A 21544-nucleotide genomic window follows, 5' to 3' on the forward strand; every position below is an offset into this window, starting at 1 on the left:
ACCATTAGGGACCCGCATCCAGGTCCTGTGCTGCTTGGCACGCTGACTGTGCATGCACCATCAGTCCTGGTTCTGTGAATGAGACCCTGTCACTGTCAGAAGAATTATGTCCTCCCTGGTGAATCTCGCTGTTTTCCTGTGAATAATGCCACACTCTGAAACCACCCCAACGCCTATGCCCTGCTTATTTTTGTGTGGGTTCACAGAGACTGCGATTTGTGTATCTACCCAGATATTTATCTTTTTTGAGCGGGGTGAGAAGGGCTTAATTTTATGATCTTGTTCCCAGAGTACTGGGTTTTATCTCTCCATTGAATGGGAAAATTTCTGGGGCTAGTTTAAATTAGCCTTCTAAAATTACATATTCCATCTATAAATGACTGGCATTCCATCTTTTCTTGAAAGAATTATTTGACAGTTATAACTGCCCTAATTGTAAAATGTTCTGACTATCTAGGTGTAATTAAACAGTAATGATATCACTTTAGAGTTTGTGGTGATTGTAATTATAATATTACTATTAATAATTTTATAATTATAATGGTAATTATATTACTATTAATATTAAACTATTATAGTGATTGTAAACATACCATTTTAGTAAGGGAAATCAGGACTAGTTTTAGAAGTGTCATTTTAAATCAAGGCACAGTCATGTTTCGGTTAAACTGAAAGTAATGGATGTAAACCTCTTTGGTCCTTTTTTTTTTTTTTTTTTTTTTTTGAGACAGTTTCACTCTTGTTGCCCAGGCTGGAGTATAATGGCGTGATCTCAGCTCACTTCAACCTCTGCCTCCTGGGTTCAAGCAATTCTCCTGCCTCAGCCTCCCAAGTAGCTGGGATTACAGGCATGTGCCACCACGCACAGCTAATTTTGTATTTTTAGTAGAGATGGGGTTTCACCATGTTAGTCAGGCTGGTCTCGAACTCCTGACCTCAGCTGATCCACCCGCCTCGGCCTCCCAAAGTGCTGGGATTACAGACATGAGCCACCGCACCCGGCCCTCTTCATCTCTTAAACAGATTCAGCATTGCATGCACTCAACCTCTGGGGAGAGTGTTTCTCTACTTCTCTGCAAGTTTACATAATTTGTGTGTGAGGGAGATTTGATCCATGAGTGAGGAAGGCAGAACAAGAACAACCAGCGTAGCACCTCAGGTTTCTCCAGCAGTTACAGAGAGCCCATGGAATTGTGAAAATGTTTAAGTTTCTTCAGGTTCTCCAGGCATTCTTAGAATCTAAGCTGTTTTTCTAATCACAGTCATATATTCTCTGTAGGTCTGATTTTCACCTGTGTCCCTGTGTTTCTTATAGTTCTCCTCAGGAAAGTGATTATGATTGTTGGTGTGAAATCACAGCTACTTTATTATCAGTGATGGCTCTAGTTATTTCTGGCTGAGGACTGGCCTTTCTCTCTGCAGAGGGCATAAGGTCTCTCTGATCACCCATTCCTTCTACATGACTCTGTCACTGGGAACAGTATTCTGATGTTTTTTCTCCTGTTTGACTTTTTGCCCTCATCAAAAAATACTTTGACTCCAATTTTGCCCCAAAGAATAGCTCTTGAATTTTCAAGATCAAATTTAAAGTCTTCCTAATTTTCTCTTTCATCTCCTTTGAATTTCCTGGAGCTTCAGAAAGTGGCCTCATGTTTTACATAATACTACGCTCCTGATTAAAAAAAAATTGAAGGCAAGCTCTAAGAAATGTCGTATGTGCATGTTCTTTATTTCATACCTTGCTGTGGTTTTTTAAGTGTCAACATTTGTATCAGTTTCTTTCACCCCAAAGTTTGTTAAGGATTTGGGGGACTTGTTTCTTTATGATAAATATCTTTAGATATTTTCTTCTCCCCTGTTAATCTAAAATAATTTCCTCTACTAATCTTTCTGTGATTCTTTTCAATTTAGTTTTTATATCTTAGGAAATATTTTCCTTGTCACCTTCTACCCACAGACTTTGAATTTTCTATTTTCATAATTTTCCATATTCTTTTAGTACTTCAAACAATTTATAACTAATTGTGGGTTTTAGATATAGAAGAAAAATAATTTTGAGGCATGAAGTATGCATTCTCAGTAATTCACATATCCCTGGCTAGACCCCTGAATAGAAGAGATGTAATTTGCTTATAAATATTACATATATATTGGGAGGCCAAGGCAGGTGGATCACAAGGTCAGGAGTTCAAGATCAGCCTGGCCAACATGGCAAAAACCTGTCTCTACTAAAAATACAAAAATCAGCCATTGTGGTGGCACGCCCCTGTAGTCCCAGCCACTCGGGAGGCTGAGGCAGGAGAATCGCTTGAACCCGGGAGGCGGAGGTTGCAGTGAGCTGAGATCGCACCACTGCACTCCAGCCTGGGCGATGGAGCAAGACTGTGTCTCAAAAATAAAATAAATTCTAAAAAATTACATATATAAATCATTTCTTCACAGTTTTGGGGATTTCTGCTTCCTGGATTGAAGTATCATCCCAAAAATCAGAAGCATAGTTAACCATTACACTAACTTTCCCTAATTCTAATATCTCCTTCTAGACTTATGTTTTCTCCCTGGCCTCAAATAATAAAGGGAAGCAGTTGTTTACATCTGCAAAAATATTGTATAGATATATTTGCCACACTGGTTAAGGGGCACCCCCTCTTTATATTCACATCTTTTTTTTTTTTTTTTTTTTTGAGATGGAGTCTTGCTTCGTCACCCAGGCTGGAGTGCAGTGATGCGATCTCCGCTCACTGCAAGCTCCACCTCCCGGGTTCACACGATTCACCTGCCTCAGCCTCCCTGGTAGCTGGGACTACAGGTGCCTGCCACCATGCCCAGCTACTTTTTTTTGTATTTTTTTTTTTTTTAGAAGAGACGGGGTTTAGCCAGTCTTGGCTAAACTGGTTGTTCTTGTTCTGCCTTCCTCACTCATGGATCAAATCTCCCTCACACACAAATTATGTAAACTTGCAGAGAAGTGGAGAAACACTCTCCCCAGAGGTTGAGTGCATGCAATGCTGAATCTGTTTAAGAGATGAAGAGGGCCGGGTGCGGTGGCTCACATCTATAATCCCAGCACTTTGGTAGGCCGAGGCGGGTGGATCAGCTGAGGCCAGGAGTTCGAGACCAGCCTGACTAACATGGTGAAACCCCATCTCTACTAAAAATACAAAATTAGCTGTGCGTGGTGGCACATGCCTGTAATCCCAGCTACTTGGGAGGCTGAGGCAGGAGAATTGCTTGAACCCAGGAGGCAGAGGTTGAAGTGAGCTGAGATCACGCCATTATACTCCAGCCTGGGCAACAAGAGTGTTAGCCGTGTTAGCCAGTCTTGTCTCGATCTCCTGACCTCGTGATCCGCCCGCCTTGGACTCCCAAAGTGCTGGGATTACAGGCGTGAGCCACTGCACCCAGCCTCATATCCTATATATTAATTATAATGAATTTTTTTTAGCAGTTAGAACCACTTCAGAGCACTGAAGAGTCAAAAAGTCAATAATCAATTTACATAGAAAAATCTCTGAAGGATCACAAAGATAATTATTATTGCTAACTTGATGGCTAGAGCCCTGGGAGTAGCAGCAGGAGGGAAGCTTGCTTTGCACTGTTTTTCTCCATTGTGCTTCTGGATTTTGTACCATGTGCATGTTTCACTGTGTCAAAAAAATATATATATATATATATTAGATGATGAGCAAAAAAAAGTCACTATACAATGTGCAAATATTTTAGTACCCATATTAGCATTCTTCTCATTTTAGAAGGTTTAGGAAAAGAAAGAAAATTGGTAAGAGCACTCTTTGAGCAATAATTGACAATCTTGACTTCTTTTGATCAACTGGCTGTGTAGAATGCATGACTGCTGCCTTTCTGAAGACACTGAAATGTGTCCTACACTTTTCATTACAGAGTATAATCGAGAGTACAGCCACAATGAAAAATCAATTATGTAAGTTTATAAATAATTATATATTAGAAGTAAAATAATCATAATTTCATAAAATCAACACAATGATATTTTTCTTTTGTCCAAATATCAACCCTGAAGTGTTGATTTATTTACAAGAGCCTGTGGTTCAAATTCTATGCCGGCTTCCAGCAGTGAGGCAAACAGTCCTCCCACCACAATCCAATAAAACCTTAGATCAATATAACAAACACACTTTTTAATGGGATTATTGGGTTTGCACAAAAGCATGGAGAAATCTTTAAGCCCCACCACATCCAACACAGTGGCCACTACCGCAGATGAGTAGAAACCAGAGTGAGGAGGAGTCAGTTATAAGCAGACTAGAAAGCCAAAGTTGCCCCAGGGGTATATGAGAAGACCAAGCTTTGGACCAATATAAAATTGGGGAGCTGTGTTTCTAATTCTGCTTTAAATCAGTGCTCTCAAAGGTGCCAAAGTGATGCCAAGTTTGTAACTCGGTAGCCAAGTTTGTAGCTCGGTAGCCCCTGGTGCCCAACAAAAGCAAATGCAGAACTCTAGGGAATTTAATAGAGAACTTGGAAAAGAATGCGCGATTTCTGAAGATTGCTTTTCCTCCTTTAAATTACTTAACCCCATTACATGTCTCTATTGAGGAAGAAAAGCTCAATTGATGCAAACACCTTTTAAAGAAGAAATATTACCTTTATGTATATCCTTTTCTGACATTTGCATTACTTTTTGAAAACCCCTAATCTAAAAATTACAGAAAATTGACCGTATCTTTTGTTTCTGTAGGCAGAAATCATTGAAATTGCTTGACCAACTTAACTACTCTATTTAGTATTATAAATAATGAATTCAGTGGTAATAATATATAACATTTACTGAACACCTACTATATTCTAGCAGTTTACTACTCTAAGCATTTTATAGATAAGTCTCATCTAATCCTTATAGGTAGGTAACTTCATTATCCCCATTGTACAGTTAAGAAAATTGAAGCATCCACAGAGTTATTAAATAACTTGTTCAACATCCCACTTCAAAGAACAGATTCAAACCTAGGTGGCCTGACACCAGCCTTAACCATTATGTTCTACTGCTTCTTATGGAGACTGTTTGTTGTTATCGGGGAATTTCTAAAGGAAACGTAAAAGATGTTTACATTTCAAATTATTCGTATTCTCTTCATGAATACTAATGTTCCCCGATCCTTTTTTCCTCTCAGCTTAAATGTTTTCCAGCCATGCCTACTTCCAAAGAAATAATATGAAGAAAAGGAGAAAAAATTATTGGATTTCTTAAAAGCTGTCACATAGCCATTATAAATATAAATCACAGGGTAAAATAAATTTTGGAAACTCAAACTTTATGACAGTTTAAAGAAATAAATTTTTCTATCTACCTTAAAAACAAATCCTTCAATTATTTTCCCTCATTTCAAAACATGGCAGTTACAGAAAGCTGCATGTTAACTGTATACATAGACCGTGTCACGTGAAAATATGGACGAGATATAAAATATGTATTCTTCTTCTTGAAATGGTTTTATCTTGGCTTCTGGTTATTCTTTACTGAAACTGGGTGAGGACATTCAAAACCAAGACATTCTGATTTATCATTGGTCTTGTACCTGAGCAGCAACGTGTTAGATACTGGCAGGGCAATAAACATGAAAGCAAATGGAATGGCTGCTATGCATATTTTTGTAATATCAAAACCTTAGACTGGACCAGAACCACAGAATTTATAAGGACTGAACTAAATGCACAAATACATACATTGATTCTCTCCCAATTAAACGCTTTCAGTCCCTGAACTATGTACAGATCTTTGAGCCCTCCTGAATTTCTTATGGAAAGGAGAAAATTATATTTACTGAATTCAACAAAACCCTCAGGGCAGGCAAGATGAAAGGAATTAAATTTCTTAATTCTTCACAACAGTTAAAGTGTAGGTATTAATAAAATATGTTTTTATAGGTCATTGTTTATAAGACTATATGTTATAAATGTCTGTTTTGTGCCCCAATGTTTCTATAGAATTTCTAGGAATTCTATTTAACAGTCCTAGTCCCATAGAAAATTTTTCATCCTTAGCATTCTTTAAGAAGAGGTGTTTCTTCTTTACTGAAATATTCTTTGTTTTCATTGTCAGTGAAAAAAAATTCTTGTTCTGGTTTGAACGACATCTAAGAGACACAGAAACGCAATGGGGAATGCACAAAAAATTTCAGTGTTTGATAAAGTCTGTTCGTTTTAGCAGTAAATAAGGAAAACATTATATTTTAAATATGAAGCTGAGGCAGGAGAATCACTCAAACCCGGGAGTCGGAGGTTGCAGTGAGCCAAGATCGCCACTGCACCCAGCCTGGTGACAGAACGGGACCCCGTCTCAAAAAAAAAAAAAAAGACTATTTTCAATTTAACAATAAAAGCATACTGAGAAATGCATCTTAAAAGTCAAAAAGAACAATTTTACTTAGCCACTTCCTAATCAAATATAGCTTCACGCCACTATAAAAAAGGTAAAACATGCATAGGTTATTTGGCTCCTTCTCCCTAGTCAGAATTTAAATAGTCCAGGAATTCTCAAACCACAGATCTCACACATATATGATGTGTGCGAGAGCATGCTTACATGCACATATTTCTCATCAGACTGCGTGGGACTAGGAATACTTGCAGGAGTAGCTGACACAGGCAAGCTTGGTTGGCGTGTAAGGTCTGGTTATTTCCCTCCCATTATTACGAAGTTTGCTGTGTTCTTAACGGGTAATTTCTTAATGACTTACACAATGTCCAATATATGTCATTTTTTAAAAATTTAAGCCAATACAGAAGAAAGATATATTATCTAAAATGCAACAAAGTTAATTTCTATTTTCCATATTAATCAGGTAAACAAATATGATATAGCATGAAACAATAATTTGCAGTCCTTCAGATGTTAAATATTGGTTCAGTGGATTACACAATGAACTGATCTAGTACACCATTTTATGAGTTGAATTGTGTCCCCCACCCCCAAATTCATATGTTGAAGTCCAAACCCCCAGTATCTCAGATGGTGACTTTATTTGGAAATATGATCATTGTAGATGTAATTGGTTAGGAAGTGGTCGTCCTGGAGTAGAGGTAGACCCTTCATCCGGTATGACTGGTATCCTTATAAAAAGAAGAAATTGGAACCCAGATGTGTACACAGGGAAAATACCATGTGAAGACTGCAATTATGCTGCCATGGGCCAAAAAACTACCAGAACCTAAGAGAGAAGCCTGAAATAGATCCTTCCATAGTGCCTCCAGAGGGAGCTGGCCCTGCCAACGCCTTGATATAGGACTTTAGCCTCCCGAATGTAAGACAATAAATATCTATTATTGAGGCCACTCAGTTTGTGGTGTTTAATTATGGCAGCCCTAGAAAATTATTACATATCATTTGGACCACATTCTCCTTGACTGTACACTGCCTAGCTTAGTGCCTGGTGGTTAGTATGCTCTAAATAAATGTTTCTAATAATGCAGGAAATATAAGACCAGTTTCTCCTCTCACCGACAAATATTGGAGTTCCTCAGACAACCACTTTAGGTACTCTTGTTTCTAATTGCTACACTGTCTTCCTAGAAAATTTTATTCAGTTATTTTATGTCATTGAGTATCACTTAACAAATCATTATTGTAGTACTCTATACAGAGTTGCTCAGAGTTGGGGGAGACACATCTTCTCCACCCTCCATGTTGCCTTGAACGTCTAGGAAAGTACTGAATTTGCATTCCACCATCTCTCTTACTCACTCTGCCCAGAAGAGGTGCAGGGATTTATTTGAGTGATACAACTTGGAAGATGAACCTGGACCTTCTTGGCTCAGTTTCCCTTTTCTTCCTCTAAACATTCTGCTTTGCCCTTCTGGTAACAGATTCTACCCCTACATGGAAGCCCTGCCCTGGTTCCACACTGCCAATGAATAAATTGGTCCTCTGGGTTTTGCCAGAAGCCCCTGATTCTCACATTAAACCGCATCCCTAGGTGAGCCTTTGTGAGTAATAAATATGGGAATGTTATGGATCTTTATTTGCCTTATTCATTTTTTTGTCTTATTTTGTTAAGATGAGAGAGGTAGGTGCTACTTACTGCTTCCCTCTCAGCTTAGTTCACAGCAGCCTGATAAAAAGGTCTATAATCTCCCCCATTAAGGTGTTGTCAAGTATCTTACACATTATAGATATGAAATTCGTGTTTGCTACTGTAATGCTTGATTAATTAAGAATAAAGAAATGAATGAATAAACAGATAGATAAACTGGGAGAACTTTGTCCAGTAATCTCTGATGCATCAACAAATATAATTATAGACTTCTCCAAAGACTAGATCCTTTTTTAAGAGATGTCCTACATTTCTCTTGAGAATTTAATGGTATTACACAGTGGAAGGAAAGTTCATTTGTCCATAACCAAGCTTCTTGAATGACTTCTCTATTAGGATAATTCTATATTTTCTTTTCATTCATTTTTTAACCTATTCCAATCTGGCTTCACCAACCACTCCACTGTAAATACTGCCATAACTGGCAGCCGCTGTCACCAGTGATCTGCACATCATTCAGTTCTATAGATTTTATGTCCTTGTCTTGCTGGACTGTGCAGAAGCATTGGCCACAGTTAAGTGTCTTGTCTTCAACACCCTTTGCTTGGCTTTTGCAACATGAAGGTTTTTTAATTTTCTCATTACTTCCATGGCTGCCCTTTCCTCTTCTCTGTTACCAGTCCGTTGTTTCAGTGACTTAAATGTTGAAGTTCATCAGACAGCTGCTCCAGATTCTTGTTTCCACTTCTCACACTGTCTCTTGGCAATTTCATTTACTCATGGCTAAAATTATAGTACCATCTAGCCATATGCTGTTGTCTTTCAGGTTTATTTTTTTTCCATCTAAGAATCTCTGACTTGACATCTCCATGAACCTCTAACTCAGTGTGCCCAAAACCATATGTATAGCCTACCCCTACCCCACAGAATCCTACTCCCCGTTTCCAATCTCAGTGAAAAGCCTTGCCACCCACCATGGCAGGTTATAAAATCTACCCTCTAAATATTTTTTCATCCACTTCTTTCCATCTCTATGCCACCATCATTACTTTTTGAGAGCACAAAAATAACTTTCCACTGCTCTATAAACATCTACTCTTGCCACCCTCAAATCCCCAGAATAGTTAAGGAGATCTTTGTGGGAAATGAAAATCTAATTTTGTAATCTGCTTCAGTAGAACACGCAGTATCTTTGCTCTCAGGACACACTTCCAGATCCTGAGCATGCCTGGTAGGGCCTCACCTAATCCAGCCCTCATTTATTTATTTCTCCCTTACCTTCTTCTGAAAGAACCCTCAGATGTTATAGCACATTGAAAAAGAGGTTTTCCCTGACTCTTTATATGAGGTAAGATGAATTATACATACAGAAGATCCCATACACATAAGATTCCCTTAGGCAGCCCTCATCACACTTAAAATTATTGTATAAAGACTACACATCTTGACATATTTGGAGTTCTATGAGAGAAAAGATCAATGTATCTCTTGTTCACTCTTCTGTCCTCAGTGCCTGGCACCAGTTGAGTACATAATAAATATTGATTAACTGAATATTGAATAACTGAATATGTTCAGAGCATGAACTTGCATTTGAACTTTTCAGTGCAACATGATATTTTGTATGTTCCATGTACATACCACAGTATGTATAATTACATGTTGAAATATGCCACAGAAAAGAGACTCTGAAGATAGCAATGGTACCTATTTTTACTGCTTTTATCCTACAACATTTACAAAGGTCAAATCTTTATAAGGAATCAGCTAGGAGACTATATCATTAAGGGCCATATTATATTCATAGTTTCCTTTTTAAGGGCAACACAGTGACAACTTGTAAAGTATTCTTGTGTTTTTCTAATAGATACTTTATTTCTATTAGATATTAGATAAGTATTTCTAATAGATACTTTAATATTGCTCTCCTAGATTGATGCAGAGAGGGGAAAAATTGGGCCATGCAATTAATAGTGACACCAAGATGATGTTGTACTTTACTCATTTAAAAAAATCTAGTAACTTTTGAAGTTATAAAAATAATAGATACCCAATGAAGGCAAAGATATGTAAAAGAAACTTCTTCCACCCCCAACCAAACTTACTATCCTGAGGTAATCAAAGTTGACAATCTGTTGTACATCCTTGCAGTCTGTTTTCATGCTTATATAGAGTTATAACTATATATCAATTAGAGACCTTAATATTTGCTTATTTAGAAAAATAGGATTAATACTATACATTTCTCTGCAGCTTAGATTACTCTTTAAATAACAATTATAAGCACCTTTCAAGATCAATAGATATTCATTGATTTTAAACTACATAGTTTTCCATGGTAATGACAAACACTATTTATTTAATTATATTTTCATTGATAGGCATTTATGTCATTTCCAGGGTTTTACTACTACAAACAATATTGCAAAAACCAGTATTATATAGGCATCATTATATGATACTTCCTTTATTTCTAGAGGATATGTTCTCAAAGTAGGATAACTCAAAGTCTGTATTTGTGTTTTTTTATTTTAATAGGCATTATGTTCCCAAACAATTGCAGAATTTTATATTTCCAAGATGGCCGCCTTATCCTCACATTGCCTCTCACTACATTTCAGCCCCTCTGAATCTTAGTAGTGCTCTCCTTCTAGTTTCTGAGTTAAGGAACTTCTCCTTCTTCATATTTACCCTAACGGTATTTCTTTCTCTCGATGGTACCTGCTCTACTCTTCCCCAACAAATAAGACTCACAGTTTGTCCTTGACAGCAGAAAAACTAAATGTGGGATAAATCAATCCATGAATAGCTCAGTAAACATACACATTAGGAGATATTTCAAAAATATCCCCATTATACAATTAAGCCTACAACTTGACCAAATTATTTGCCCAGTAATCTCATCCCATGAAAACGTGGCCTTTAAAATTATCTCATATACTCACTCTCTGAAGTGCCTACTGATAAGAGCTTTAGAATGTCTCTATTTTCCTACCTTTTCTCCACTTTCTAGAACCTGAGCTTTCCTAAGATAAAGTTTAAAACCCATGGTCTTATTAGGTCTTCATGTGTTTTTCTTCTTTCCAGAATCTGTCTTTAACACATATTACAAATTTTCAGAAATGTGATCGTCTTCCATTTATATTTATATTACCCAGAATTTATTTCTTCTGTGTTAGTTCATCCTCACACTGCTATGAAGAAATACCTGAGACTGAGTATTTTATAAAGGAAAGAGGTTTAATTGACTACAGTTCCGCATGGCCGGGGAGGCATCAGGAAACTTGCAATCATGGTGGAAGGTGAAGGAGAAGCAGGCACCTTCTTCACAGGATGTATACTTATGAGGTCAATCATAACGGCCCACCTTATTTTCACTTATTCATATGATGCAAGAAATACCCAAGTACTTCTGAGATGATGAGGAGGGTGGGGAGGGGAAGGAGGAGAGAAGAATGAGGGAGGAGAGGAGAGGACAGGGGAGGGTGGGAGAATGAGGGAGGAGGGAAGAAGAGGGGAGGGAGAGGAGTGGGAGGGGGAGGAGGGGGAGAAGGAGGAGGGGGAGGAGGGGGAGAAGGAGGAGGGGGAGGAGGGGGAGGGGGAGGAAGGGGAGGGGGAGGAGGAGGGGGGGGAGGAGGAGGAGGGGGAGATGGAGTGAGTGCAAGCAGGGGAAATGCCAGACACTTATAAAACCATCAGATCTCGTGAGACTTACTCACTACCACAAGAACAGGATGGGGGAAACCTTCCCCATGATCCAATTACCTCCACCCGGTTCTGCCCTTGACATGTGGGGATTATGATTCAAGATGAGATTTTGGATGCGGACACATCCAAACCATATCATCTTCTACCTTTTATTTTCTCCCCATATCTTGAGATCTCTGCTCTGATTAAATCATCATGATATGGTTAGAGTAATTTTTCAAATGTTGCCCTCAGATAAGATACTCAAAAGTGACTATTTTTTCCCAGATAGATGAATATCTTGGTAGAGTTAAGTTCTTGGATTACTGTACCTTTTTTTTTCTCAAGTTACTATAGATGTTACCCTCTCTTTGCGCTTAGAGTATTGCAGATAAAAGGCCTGATGCTCTTTTGTTCCTCTTTTCTTTGTAAGTAATCACATCTGTTCAGTATGGAAGCTGCTAAAGTTGCCTTTTAACATTGTAGTTTGGAAATTTCAACTAGATGTATCCAGGTGTCTGCATGTTTCCTTAACCTGGCCTCAGATTCAGTGAACTATTTCAATCTGCAGACTGGTGTTTCTTCATCTTAGATAAACTTTCTTCTATTGTCTATTGACTTATTTCTTCCTTGTACATTCCTTCTTCTCATTCTGGAACTCATACTGTTTATATGTTGGGGATTTTGGGTCTGTCCTCCAAGCCCGTTACCATTTCTCTTAAGGTAGTTTTTGCTCTGTTGTACAGTAGCTCCCCTTAGCTATGAGGGATGTGCTCCAATACCCCCAGTGGATGCCTGAAACCTCAGATGGTACCAAATCCTATATATACTATACAAAAAAACTATGATAAAATTTAATTTATAAATCAGATGCAGTAAGGGATTAAGAACAACAAATAATAATAAAATAGAATAATCATAACAATATACTATTATGAAAGTTATGTGAAGGTGGTATTTCTCTCTCTCAAACTATCTCACTGTACTGTGATCATCTATTTTTGCACCATGGTCGACCATGGGTAACTGAAACTATGGAAGAGCTGTGTTCCTTATTGGCAGAGCTGTGTTCCTTTCTGGATTCTCTAGGAAATAATCCATTTCCTTGCCTTTTAAAGATTCTAGAGGCCACTAATATTTCTTGGCTTATGGTCTTTTTCTGTCTTCTAAGCCAGCAACATTGCATCTCTTTGGCCATATTTAGTAGTCAATTCTCCCTCTTACCCTTCTTTTCTGCCGACTTTTTTCACTTTTAAGGACTCTTGTGATTACATTTAATCATAATCATCCAGATGAGGCCATCTGGATAATCAAAGATAATCTCCCCATCTCAGGGTTCTTAATCACATCTGCAGATCATCTTTTGCCATGTAAGGTAATATTCACATATTCCAGACATTAGGATATGAATATCTTCAGGGGCCCATTACTCTGCTCACCATACCTGTATTATGAAATGGTCCTTACATTACATCCTTTAAACCTCCAATTCTGTAAACAACAATAATTAGCTGAAAGATAGATGACAATGATGAGTGAAAGGAGAGCTCAAATAGGCCTAGTGATCATTATGCTTTTTCAGAAATGTTTCCTGTTAGCCTTCATAGAGTTTATTCATGACGTTTATTCCCTGGTACAGCATTCTCCATACTCAGTCTGGAGTTACCATGGTAAGAGTGACTAACCACATGCTCTTGTTCTCTTATAGAATCCAGTGAACATGAAGACAAAAGTGCAGGTGCCTCAGGGGAGATGCCCTCCCAGCCTTATCCTGCACCAGTGTACAGTCAGCCTGAGGAGCTGAAGGAGCAGATGGATGACACAAAGCCAACTAAACCTGAAGACAATGAGGAACCAGACCCATTGCCTGATAACTGGGAAATGGCCTATACAGAGAAGGGCGAAGTCTACTTCATTGAGTGAGTTTCACACATTTCTTTCAACAGTGCCAAAAAGATCATAGCAGGATATAAATGCTGTAGCAAGTTAGACATGGAAAAAAAAAAAGAAAACATGAAATTCTGGTAACAGCTTTCTTATTTGTGAGAGAATAGTGGGCTAGTGCCTTAACACAGTTAAGCATCCTAGAATACAGATATAAATCAAATAATGGATTAAATAATAGTACCCTACAATCTCTTATAATTATAACTAAAAAAGACAACTCTCCATGTGATGTTATTATTGAATTCGGAATAGTCTAGATATCATGAGAAAGCGCTTACTCAACTCCTCCTAAGACCCCCATCTTGTCGAAATGAAATTTTTTTCTTATTATCTAAGCTAGTTGCAGGAATATCCACCATCAAGTCGAGGAGCTTAATAAAATGCAACTATTTAAAGTAATAGGTCACAAAAGAAAAAATATCGATGTTGTTTCTTTGGTTGGTTGTTTATCTTTGAGACAAGGTCTCACTCTGTTGCCCAGGCTAGAATGCAGTGGCACAATCACGGCTCACAGCAGCCTCAACCTCCAAGGCTTAAGCAGTCCTCCCGCATCAGCCTCCTGAGTAGCTGAGGCCACAGGTGCATACCACCATGCCTGGCTAATTTTTGTATTTTTAGTAGAGGTGGGGCTTTGCTTTGTTGCCAAGGCTGGTCTCAAACTCCTGAGTTCAGGTGATCACCCACACTGGCCTCACAAACTGCTGGGATTACAGGGGTGAGCCACTGCGCCCAGCCAAAGAAAATGTTTTTAGCATTTGACCCTGGTGTCAGATGTCAGTATAATAATTTGGCTTTGTATAGTTCATTATGCTTCCTTTTACTATATTCCATTGTATTAGTTGCTTACAATTTTTATGACTTGCTAAGGAAACTGTGGTGCAAATCCTGAACTTCTTGGTGATACTCATCCTAATCTTTCTTTTAGGATATTTTTTAAAAATATAATTTTTGTATACATCTTATTAATAATGTCAGGCTTTTCTTTTCTTTAGCTTCTAGGATTAAAACAACTTTTTGAAAATTCCAAAATAGAAAATCTTCACACAAAATTAAATTATTGATACGCACAAAACAACCAAAATGTTCATTAGTAAGAGTAAAAACTGAAACTAATGTGAATGAACAACGCTTTTCCTCTCAAAGTTGTATAAGCCTCAAAGAGAGAAAAGAATAGAGACTGAAGTTTTTAGTGTTGACAGTGGATAAAAATATGAAAACTCTGATTATTTAAGAAATACATTAAAACTGAATTTTCTTTTCCAACTTGGAGTGATTTATAACTTAGCTCTCTATAGGCAGAATTCAGTTGTGAAATTGAAATGTTACCACATACCAGTATTTAATTCTCACGTGAAGTTGGAAACTGAATCATGCGACCAAGGGACTACATAAACAGGTAATTACTCAGTGCTCTGCTTGACTCCAGCATGGATGAGAAACACAATGTTTTGTAGAAAATGAATCAATAGCGTTCACCTTTCAGCAAATGTTCTAATTTTAAAAGGAGTAAGAATCTCTTACATTATTTCTTATTGCTATAATCAATGACCAAGGCATCTTTTATCAATTAACTGGGAAATAGAATGTTTAAAAAAGTGACCTATTAAAAATCATCATATCTAGAAACATAATTTTGATATTGATAAAGACAGCATGACATCATTGCAGACCAGAAGTCAAAATACAAATCTTAGATATGAGATCACAAATAGATGTTCAGAACAATTGATGTTTGGAATAAGGAAGCTGATGGCATACATAGTTTTATTATGTAAGACAAAGGGATTAAGGCTATATGAAAATAATAAAAGGAAAGCAGCATGACAAGTTGATTAAAGACTATTTTCTTACAATGTTTCCAATGATGCAATCATAAAAACCTTTTTGTGTGTGTGATTATTAAGTAAACTTTCCTCTTTTAACTACATCAGGTTTTGAGGTTGTGAAGAAAAAGAACTTCAAAAGACAGAACTTATGTTCCAGGTATATAGTAAGTAGTGAGGCTCGGTCAGAGCTTGAGAGAATCTAGCAAAATGGTTCTGTGACTCGTCAGTCAGCCAGTGTTGGTATTCAAACATGCGTAAGATTTTGTCCTTGCTTTCAAACTTGTTGGCAAGATGGGGAAGAGAGACAAATAGTTATAAACACTTGGTCAACAATTTCTCAATTTTGTGATACTATTCAGGGAAGCCAAAGCTTACAATAGGTTTAAGATATACAAGGGGCACCACAGAGAATGTGAGATAACATAGACTTGAAAAGTTAATAATGGCTAGATAGAGCATTCCAGGTATGGGAGCTGTCATTACAAAGATGAAGTCCCTAGGTGTATTAGGAATGGTGAGGAAACCTCTGACCCTACTAGAGAAGTATGTATTAGTTGGCAAATCCCAGGAAATAACTGCTTAGTTTTTGTTTCACTGGATCATTAGTGCTTTTGAAAGGCAAGCAAAGGAGTGGCATTTTGTTGTTGTTGTTGTTTGAGTTTGTTGTTTTTTAATCTTCCTAATGTTGGAGGAAAGGACTGGTGGACAGTATTAGGAGCAGAGATGGATAGAGGTGGAAAATTAAAACAAAATGGAGGAAACAATTTCATCTGTGGCGAAAGAGCTGATGCTGAGGGAGACTAAGGTGAAAGAAGGAGCCTGGAGTCATGGTGGAAGTGACTGTGTCTGGAAAGTGATTAACAGAGGAGGCAGGATCGAGGTAGTCTACGACGCCTGTTTAAGGTTCCTCCACAGACTGGAGGCATCCCCGCCCGCCTGCTCCCCAACACCCTCCACCTTTCCGTCGGTTTGTGATTCATCTGTCTTTCATACAGGTTACCTTTGAACCTCAAGATTCGGTGTGATGAACTCAGGTATCACAGAGCGGGAAATGGATCAGCGTCTTTTTGTCTGGTCCTTCATGTCCATACCATCACCACCAACAACGTTGCAGTTTCCCCTCTCTCTGCTTATGGTTTACTGTGCTTTACTTTTTCTTTAGTATTCACTGATTTTCTCCTGTCTGTTTTCACTCTTTGCCCTGGAATGTTCCTTCCTTTCCTAATTACATTTAAATCAACATTTCCACCCATTGTCATTGATCTGTGAGTACCTTTGCTTCTATGTCAAAGAATTCTTATGTAACTGACAAACTCTATACTATGAAAGGCCCTTGGAAGCAGATCTTGTAGAATACAAGATTGTATTCTACGAGAGATTGTATTCTACAAGAGATTCTAATAGAGACAGTGATTGGGGAGGGAGCATGGTTGAGCAATAAGACATGTCTTAAGGACAAAGCCACCACGTGTCTCAGAGGTAGTCGTGAAGTAGTTATGTACCAGAAAGCACGATAGAAAGGGAAAGTGGAAATATGTTCACATTGTGGGATGGCTCAGTTAAGCTACTTAACATATGCATTACCTCACATACTTGTCGTTTTCTGTGTTGAGAACACTTAAAATCTACTTTCAGCCATTTTCAAAAATATAGTACTTATGATTTTTATCAATTAAGTAACTAAATAAATAAAAAGTTTTTTAAAGGAAAGGTAGAATACCGTAAGAGGAAGGTAAACCAGCGGGAAAAGAAAGGAGAAGAAAAATGAGAGAGATTTGTGAGGGAAGAAGTGCTGACATCAGTAAAAACTTTTCTCTTGTACAGATATTGTGAGAGCTGCTTAGAGTAATGAAAGTCTCCTCTGGCAGGTCCCACCCTTTAATTAGACTTTGCTGAAGTCTGTATCCTGTGAAATGGAGATCATGACAAAACAGAAAATAAGTGAAACAAAGGAGAATGATTCTTTGGTTCTGTGTATAAGATAGATAGATAGATGATAGATAGATAGATAGATAGATAGATAGATAGATAGATAGATAGATAGATAGATAGATAGAATGGTTATTTCTAAATAGAATGAAGGAACTACACTGAAACATTAAATATGTAGTTTTAAAAGACGTATTAAACAGTATAGGTTTTGAATTAAGGTAACAAGCAATTCCATTTACTTGTCTTTTTTATGCAATAATGTTTTGAAATATGTATTGGTTTATGTGATACTGCAAAATAGTTATATGGCTCAGTCCTTTAGAAGTTCTGCATTCAAGAGGTGAAATTTTAGAGGTTCTTCATTTAAGAGGGAAAGGTTTTTTCTGCTCTCAGCAACCCTGGTAAACTAGTGGGCCAACTATGTTTCCCACACTACTCAAATTACTTCTTTTGATGAATGATAAAAGCAGATTTCTTCTATCCTATAGAATGACATTTAATTGGAAAAGGAGAATTGCTGAGAAAATACTTTTATGCAGCATGATTTTAAATTTCAAGTGAACACACTCTTCCAAACATGCTTTAAAATAGTAATAATGTCTTATGTTTCATAATTTTCAGGAGACTTTTAAATGTATAATACTGTGTAAAACCAGTAATCTCTTTGACTCATGTCATCATCTTCATTAACATTATCTTTGAAATAGGCAGTATATTAATTGTAAATTCACATGAGAATATGTGAATTCAAATGAGTTATTATATATCAAGCACCCACCTTTTTAAGGATGTATTCGGGTTACCTTAACAACAGTAGTTCATCTGTTAAGCGTTTTTACTCCATTCACTTAATCCTCACTTTATGAAACTGAGGCTTTTAGAAGTAACTACTTGCCAAAAAGTCAGACATAGCCAGGGCTCTTTGATTCTATTTGTTCAACAGAGGTTTATTGGTCATGTGTTATGTCCTGGGAATCATTCTAAACCCTGAGAATACAGTAGTCAAAAAAACTGACAAGATTCAGACTTTCATGGGATATAGACTGTCTCCATGGTCTTTGTTCTTAACGAATGTGCTGTGACGCCTACTTCACATCATCACCACCCTATAAAGTGTCTGGTTTATCCACATTTCATAGACGAGACTTTGAGGCATCCTTGGACAAATTAACATTCCCAAGGTCACATAGCTCTTTCACTCTACAGAGTCATTCCCATTATCTCATACTACCTCCGATAGAAACAAACATTGGCTGAGAAAAATAGTAAACTTTTATATTACAAATAGTATTTGTTTTATAAGTTTCTGGGCCAGCAATTCACTACTCCAGAGGCTAAATGTTCCATAAAAGAGGAGCTGCCACAGGGTTAATCTGGATTGACATGCTTTGGGAATCCCATTAAATTACTTCTTTCTTTGGGAGTCAGTTTAGTTAGTGACACAAAAGAGACTGCTATTGCTTTGGCAAAAAACAAAAAGACAACAAGAACCTATTTGTTTACTGCCATCTTCCTGAATGGCGGTGAACACTATGTCATCTTAAATAACAGATTTTTAAATGCAGGCTTTTGAAACTGAAAATCACATCTGTGAAAAATGTCATGGCTGTATATGGTTTACAAATATTTGTCAGGGCTGAATTTGCTTTTAAATTCTAAACAAAGACACAGTTAGTTTATGTTTCTTTTTGTGTTCCTATTTCTGTATCTCCTTAAGTTTTAGTTAAATCACCAATTACCATTTCCGAAAAACATTAAACATCATTTATTAAAGAAAAGATAAAATACTTTGGAAATTTATTGCAGAGAAATATAAAATCAAATTTTTGGTATGCAGCAACACCAGAAATATACTTTCTCATTCTATACTTGACATATCATACTAGTCACAAAATCTGGTCTAGGCTCACTGTCAATCATATTACAAAGACAGGAGATACATTGAATATTTTTTCATATAATTTTTTCTTGTGCCTGCACAAAATTCTGGTATAATTCCCAGACAGAAAATAAATGTTTTAGACAAAACAGTGTGCAATACACATCCACAATATCCAAAACAATATTTGTAATGAAACTTCTTTAAAAATATTTTCTAAACACATGAAAGATAAAATGGCAAATGCAAATATTCATATGCTTCAGAGAAATTGTAGGAATATTATTTAGGCAACGACCACTAAAGAGCTCATTGACAGTAGCTTTATTTGTGTATTATCTACATATAGGTAGAAAAAAAATGGTGAAACTTTGGGTGAATGGAGTCTTGAAGGAACAAGTTTGCCCTGTTTATCACCAATTAGATATATCCGATCATTGCCTTTAATAATTATTTTGAAATGATGATATAGAAGGAAGAGAAAATCTTTTGGAAAATGTTATAATCATCCTGAGGATTTTATTGACTATGGTGTAAAATCTACTCAATTTATATACCTTTAAAAATTAATGTTTTTCAGCAAACTAACACACGAACAGAAAACCAAACACCGCATGTTCTCACTCATAAGCGGGAGCTGAACAATGAGAACACATGGACGCAGGGAGGGGAGCATCACACACCAGGGCCTGTTGGGGGACGGGGGCCTAGGGGAGGGATAGCATTGGGAAAAATAACTAATGTGGATGACAGGTTGGTGGGTGCAGCAAACCACCATGGCATGTGTATACCTATGCAACAAACCTGCACATTCTGCACATGTATTCCAGAACTTACAATAATAATAATAAAAGTGTTTTTTAAACCTAAAGTCAAGTCATCAATCTGTTACTACTGTCTCTGAACGTATATCACTACTCCTATTGAAACCTTATCATCCACAGACATTTTGAGTTGCTATTGACTCCAGAATATTTACCTGAACCTTGTTTATCTTGTTCAGAAGATTGTTTTATGCAATCAAATGTCATTGGCTTTAATCTCTTATTATTCTTATGGCGTAGTATTTCCCGGGGGCGGGGTGGGGGGGCTGGGAAATACCATTTAACTATCAGTTTAAGATTGAGATTCAGAATTGGCTATTTGGAGGACTTATTAATCATTGTTTTAAGTCTGTTTCTAGTTTTAGAGAAAACAGAGCAAAGGAAAGGAATGCGTTTAATAATAAAAGTTTTTCATTTCACTAAGAAAATTTCAGTTGATGAAATTGAATTTTTCCAATAGTTGTACAGCAGTGAAAACATTTTGCTCTGGCAATATTAAAGAACAAAAGAAAAGAAAAGGAAACAGAAAGAAATTAGAAAGGAATGGAGAGCATGTTTTAATATTAGGTTTGAATTAGGTTACCCTTGAGGATCTAGTTATGTATATACCTAAGAAATGGAAAGAAGGTTTGTACCCTGACTGGACAAACACTAGAGTGAATGAAAAACTGGAACAGAAGAATAGAATATGGCATGATCTATAAGAAAATTTTAAATTTTGCTCCTAACAAATACCGCATCCATTGATAGCATTTCTTAATAACATAATTCTTTAATATAGCTTCTAAGACCAAATATTCATATGTAGATTATATGAATCAGGTTTCCAAAAAGACTTCATTTTAGAAAAATATTCAGATATGAATGAAGAAAATTTGATTTGAAAGTGATTCAGGACTGGGCACGGTGGTTCATGCCTGTAATCCCAGCACTTTGGAGGCCAAGGCAGGCAGATTGCTTGAGCTCAGGAGTTTGACCCCATCTCTACAGAAAAATACAAAAAATTAGTCAGGTATGTGGCATGCACCTGTAGTCTAGTCCCAGCTACTTGGGAGGCTGAGGCGGGAGAATCACTTGATCCCAGGAGGTGGAGGTGGCAGTGAGCCAAGACCATGCCGTTGCGCTCCTGCCTGGGCAATAGAGCCAGATCCTGTCGAGAAAAGGAAAAAAAAAAAAAAAAAGAATAGAAAAGAAAAAGAAAGTGATTCAAATACAGAATTTCAGTTTATAAGGAGAAAACTTCCCAGTGACAGTGATATTATCAATGCCTCCTCAATCACAGTGCTCTCTTTTGTCTCTATGCACATGGAACTTAATATCATACTTACTAAGTGCAAAGCATTTACACTAAGGAATTGAAGTAGTGCTTAACTATCCATAAACAGTAGGTAAAGCTCTGTTTCTAAACTACTGGCAGAAGCTGGGAAACAGACTCTTGAT

General features: G+C 37.2%; 1 protein-coding gene across 6 annotated transcripts in view; it reads left to right on the forward strand.

Annotated features, from left to right (window-relative positions):
- The window catches only part of MAGI2 (membrane associated guanylate kinase, WW and PDZ domain containing 2), a 1482569-nt gene that overhangs the window by 960881 nt on the left and 500144 nt on the right, over positions 1 to 21544 (forward strand). For all 6 annotated transcript variants that reach the window (XM_032761229.2, XM_032761230.2, XM_032761232.2 and 3 more), the window contains exon 5: positions 13405 to 13615. In XM_032761229.2, the coding sequence (XP_032617120.1) occupies positions 13405 to 13615 (211 nt within the window). The remainder of the gene's footprint in view (positions 1 to 13404; positions 13616 to 21544) is intronic.

The sequence above is a fragment of the Hylobates moloch genome, unplaced genomic scaffold (assembly GCF_009828535.3).
Source record: "Hylobates moloch isolate HMO894 unplaced genomic scaffold, HMol_V3 SCAFFOLD_1, whole genome shotgun sequence".
Classification (NCBI taxonomy): Eukaryota; Metazoa; Chordata; class Mammalia; order Primates; family Hylobatidae; genus Hylobates; species Hylobates moloch.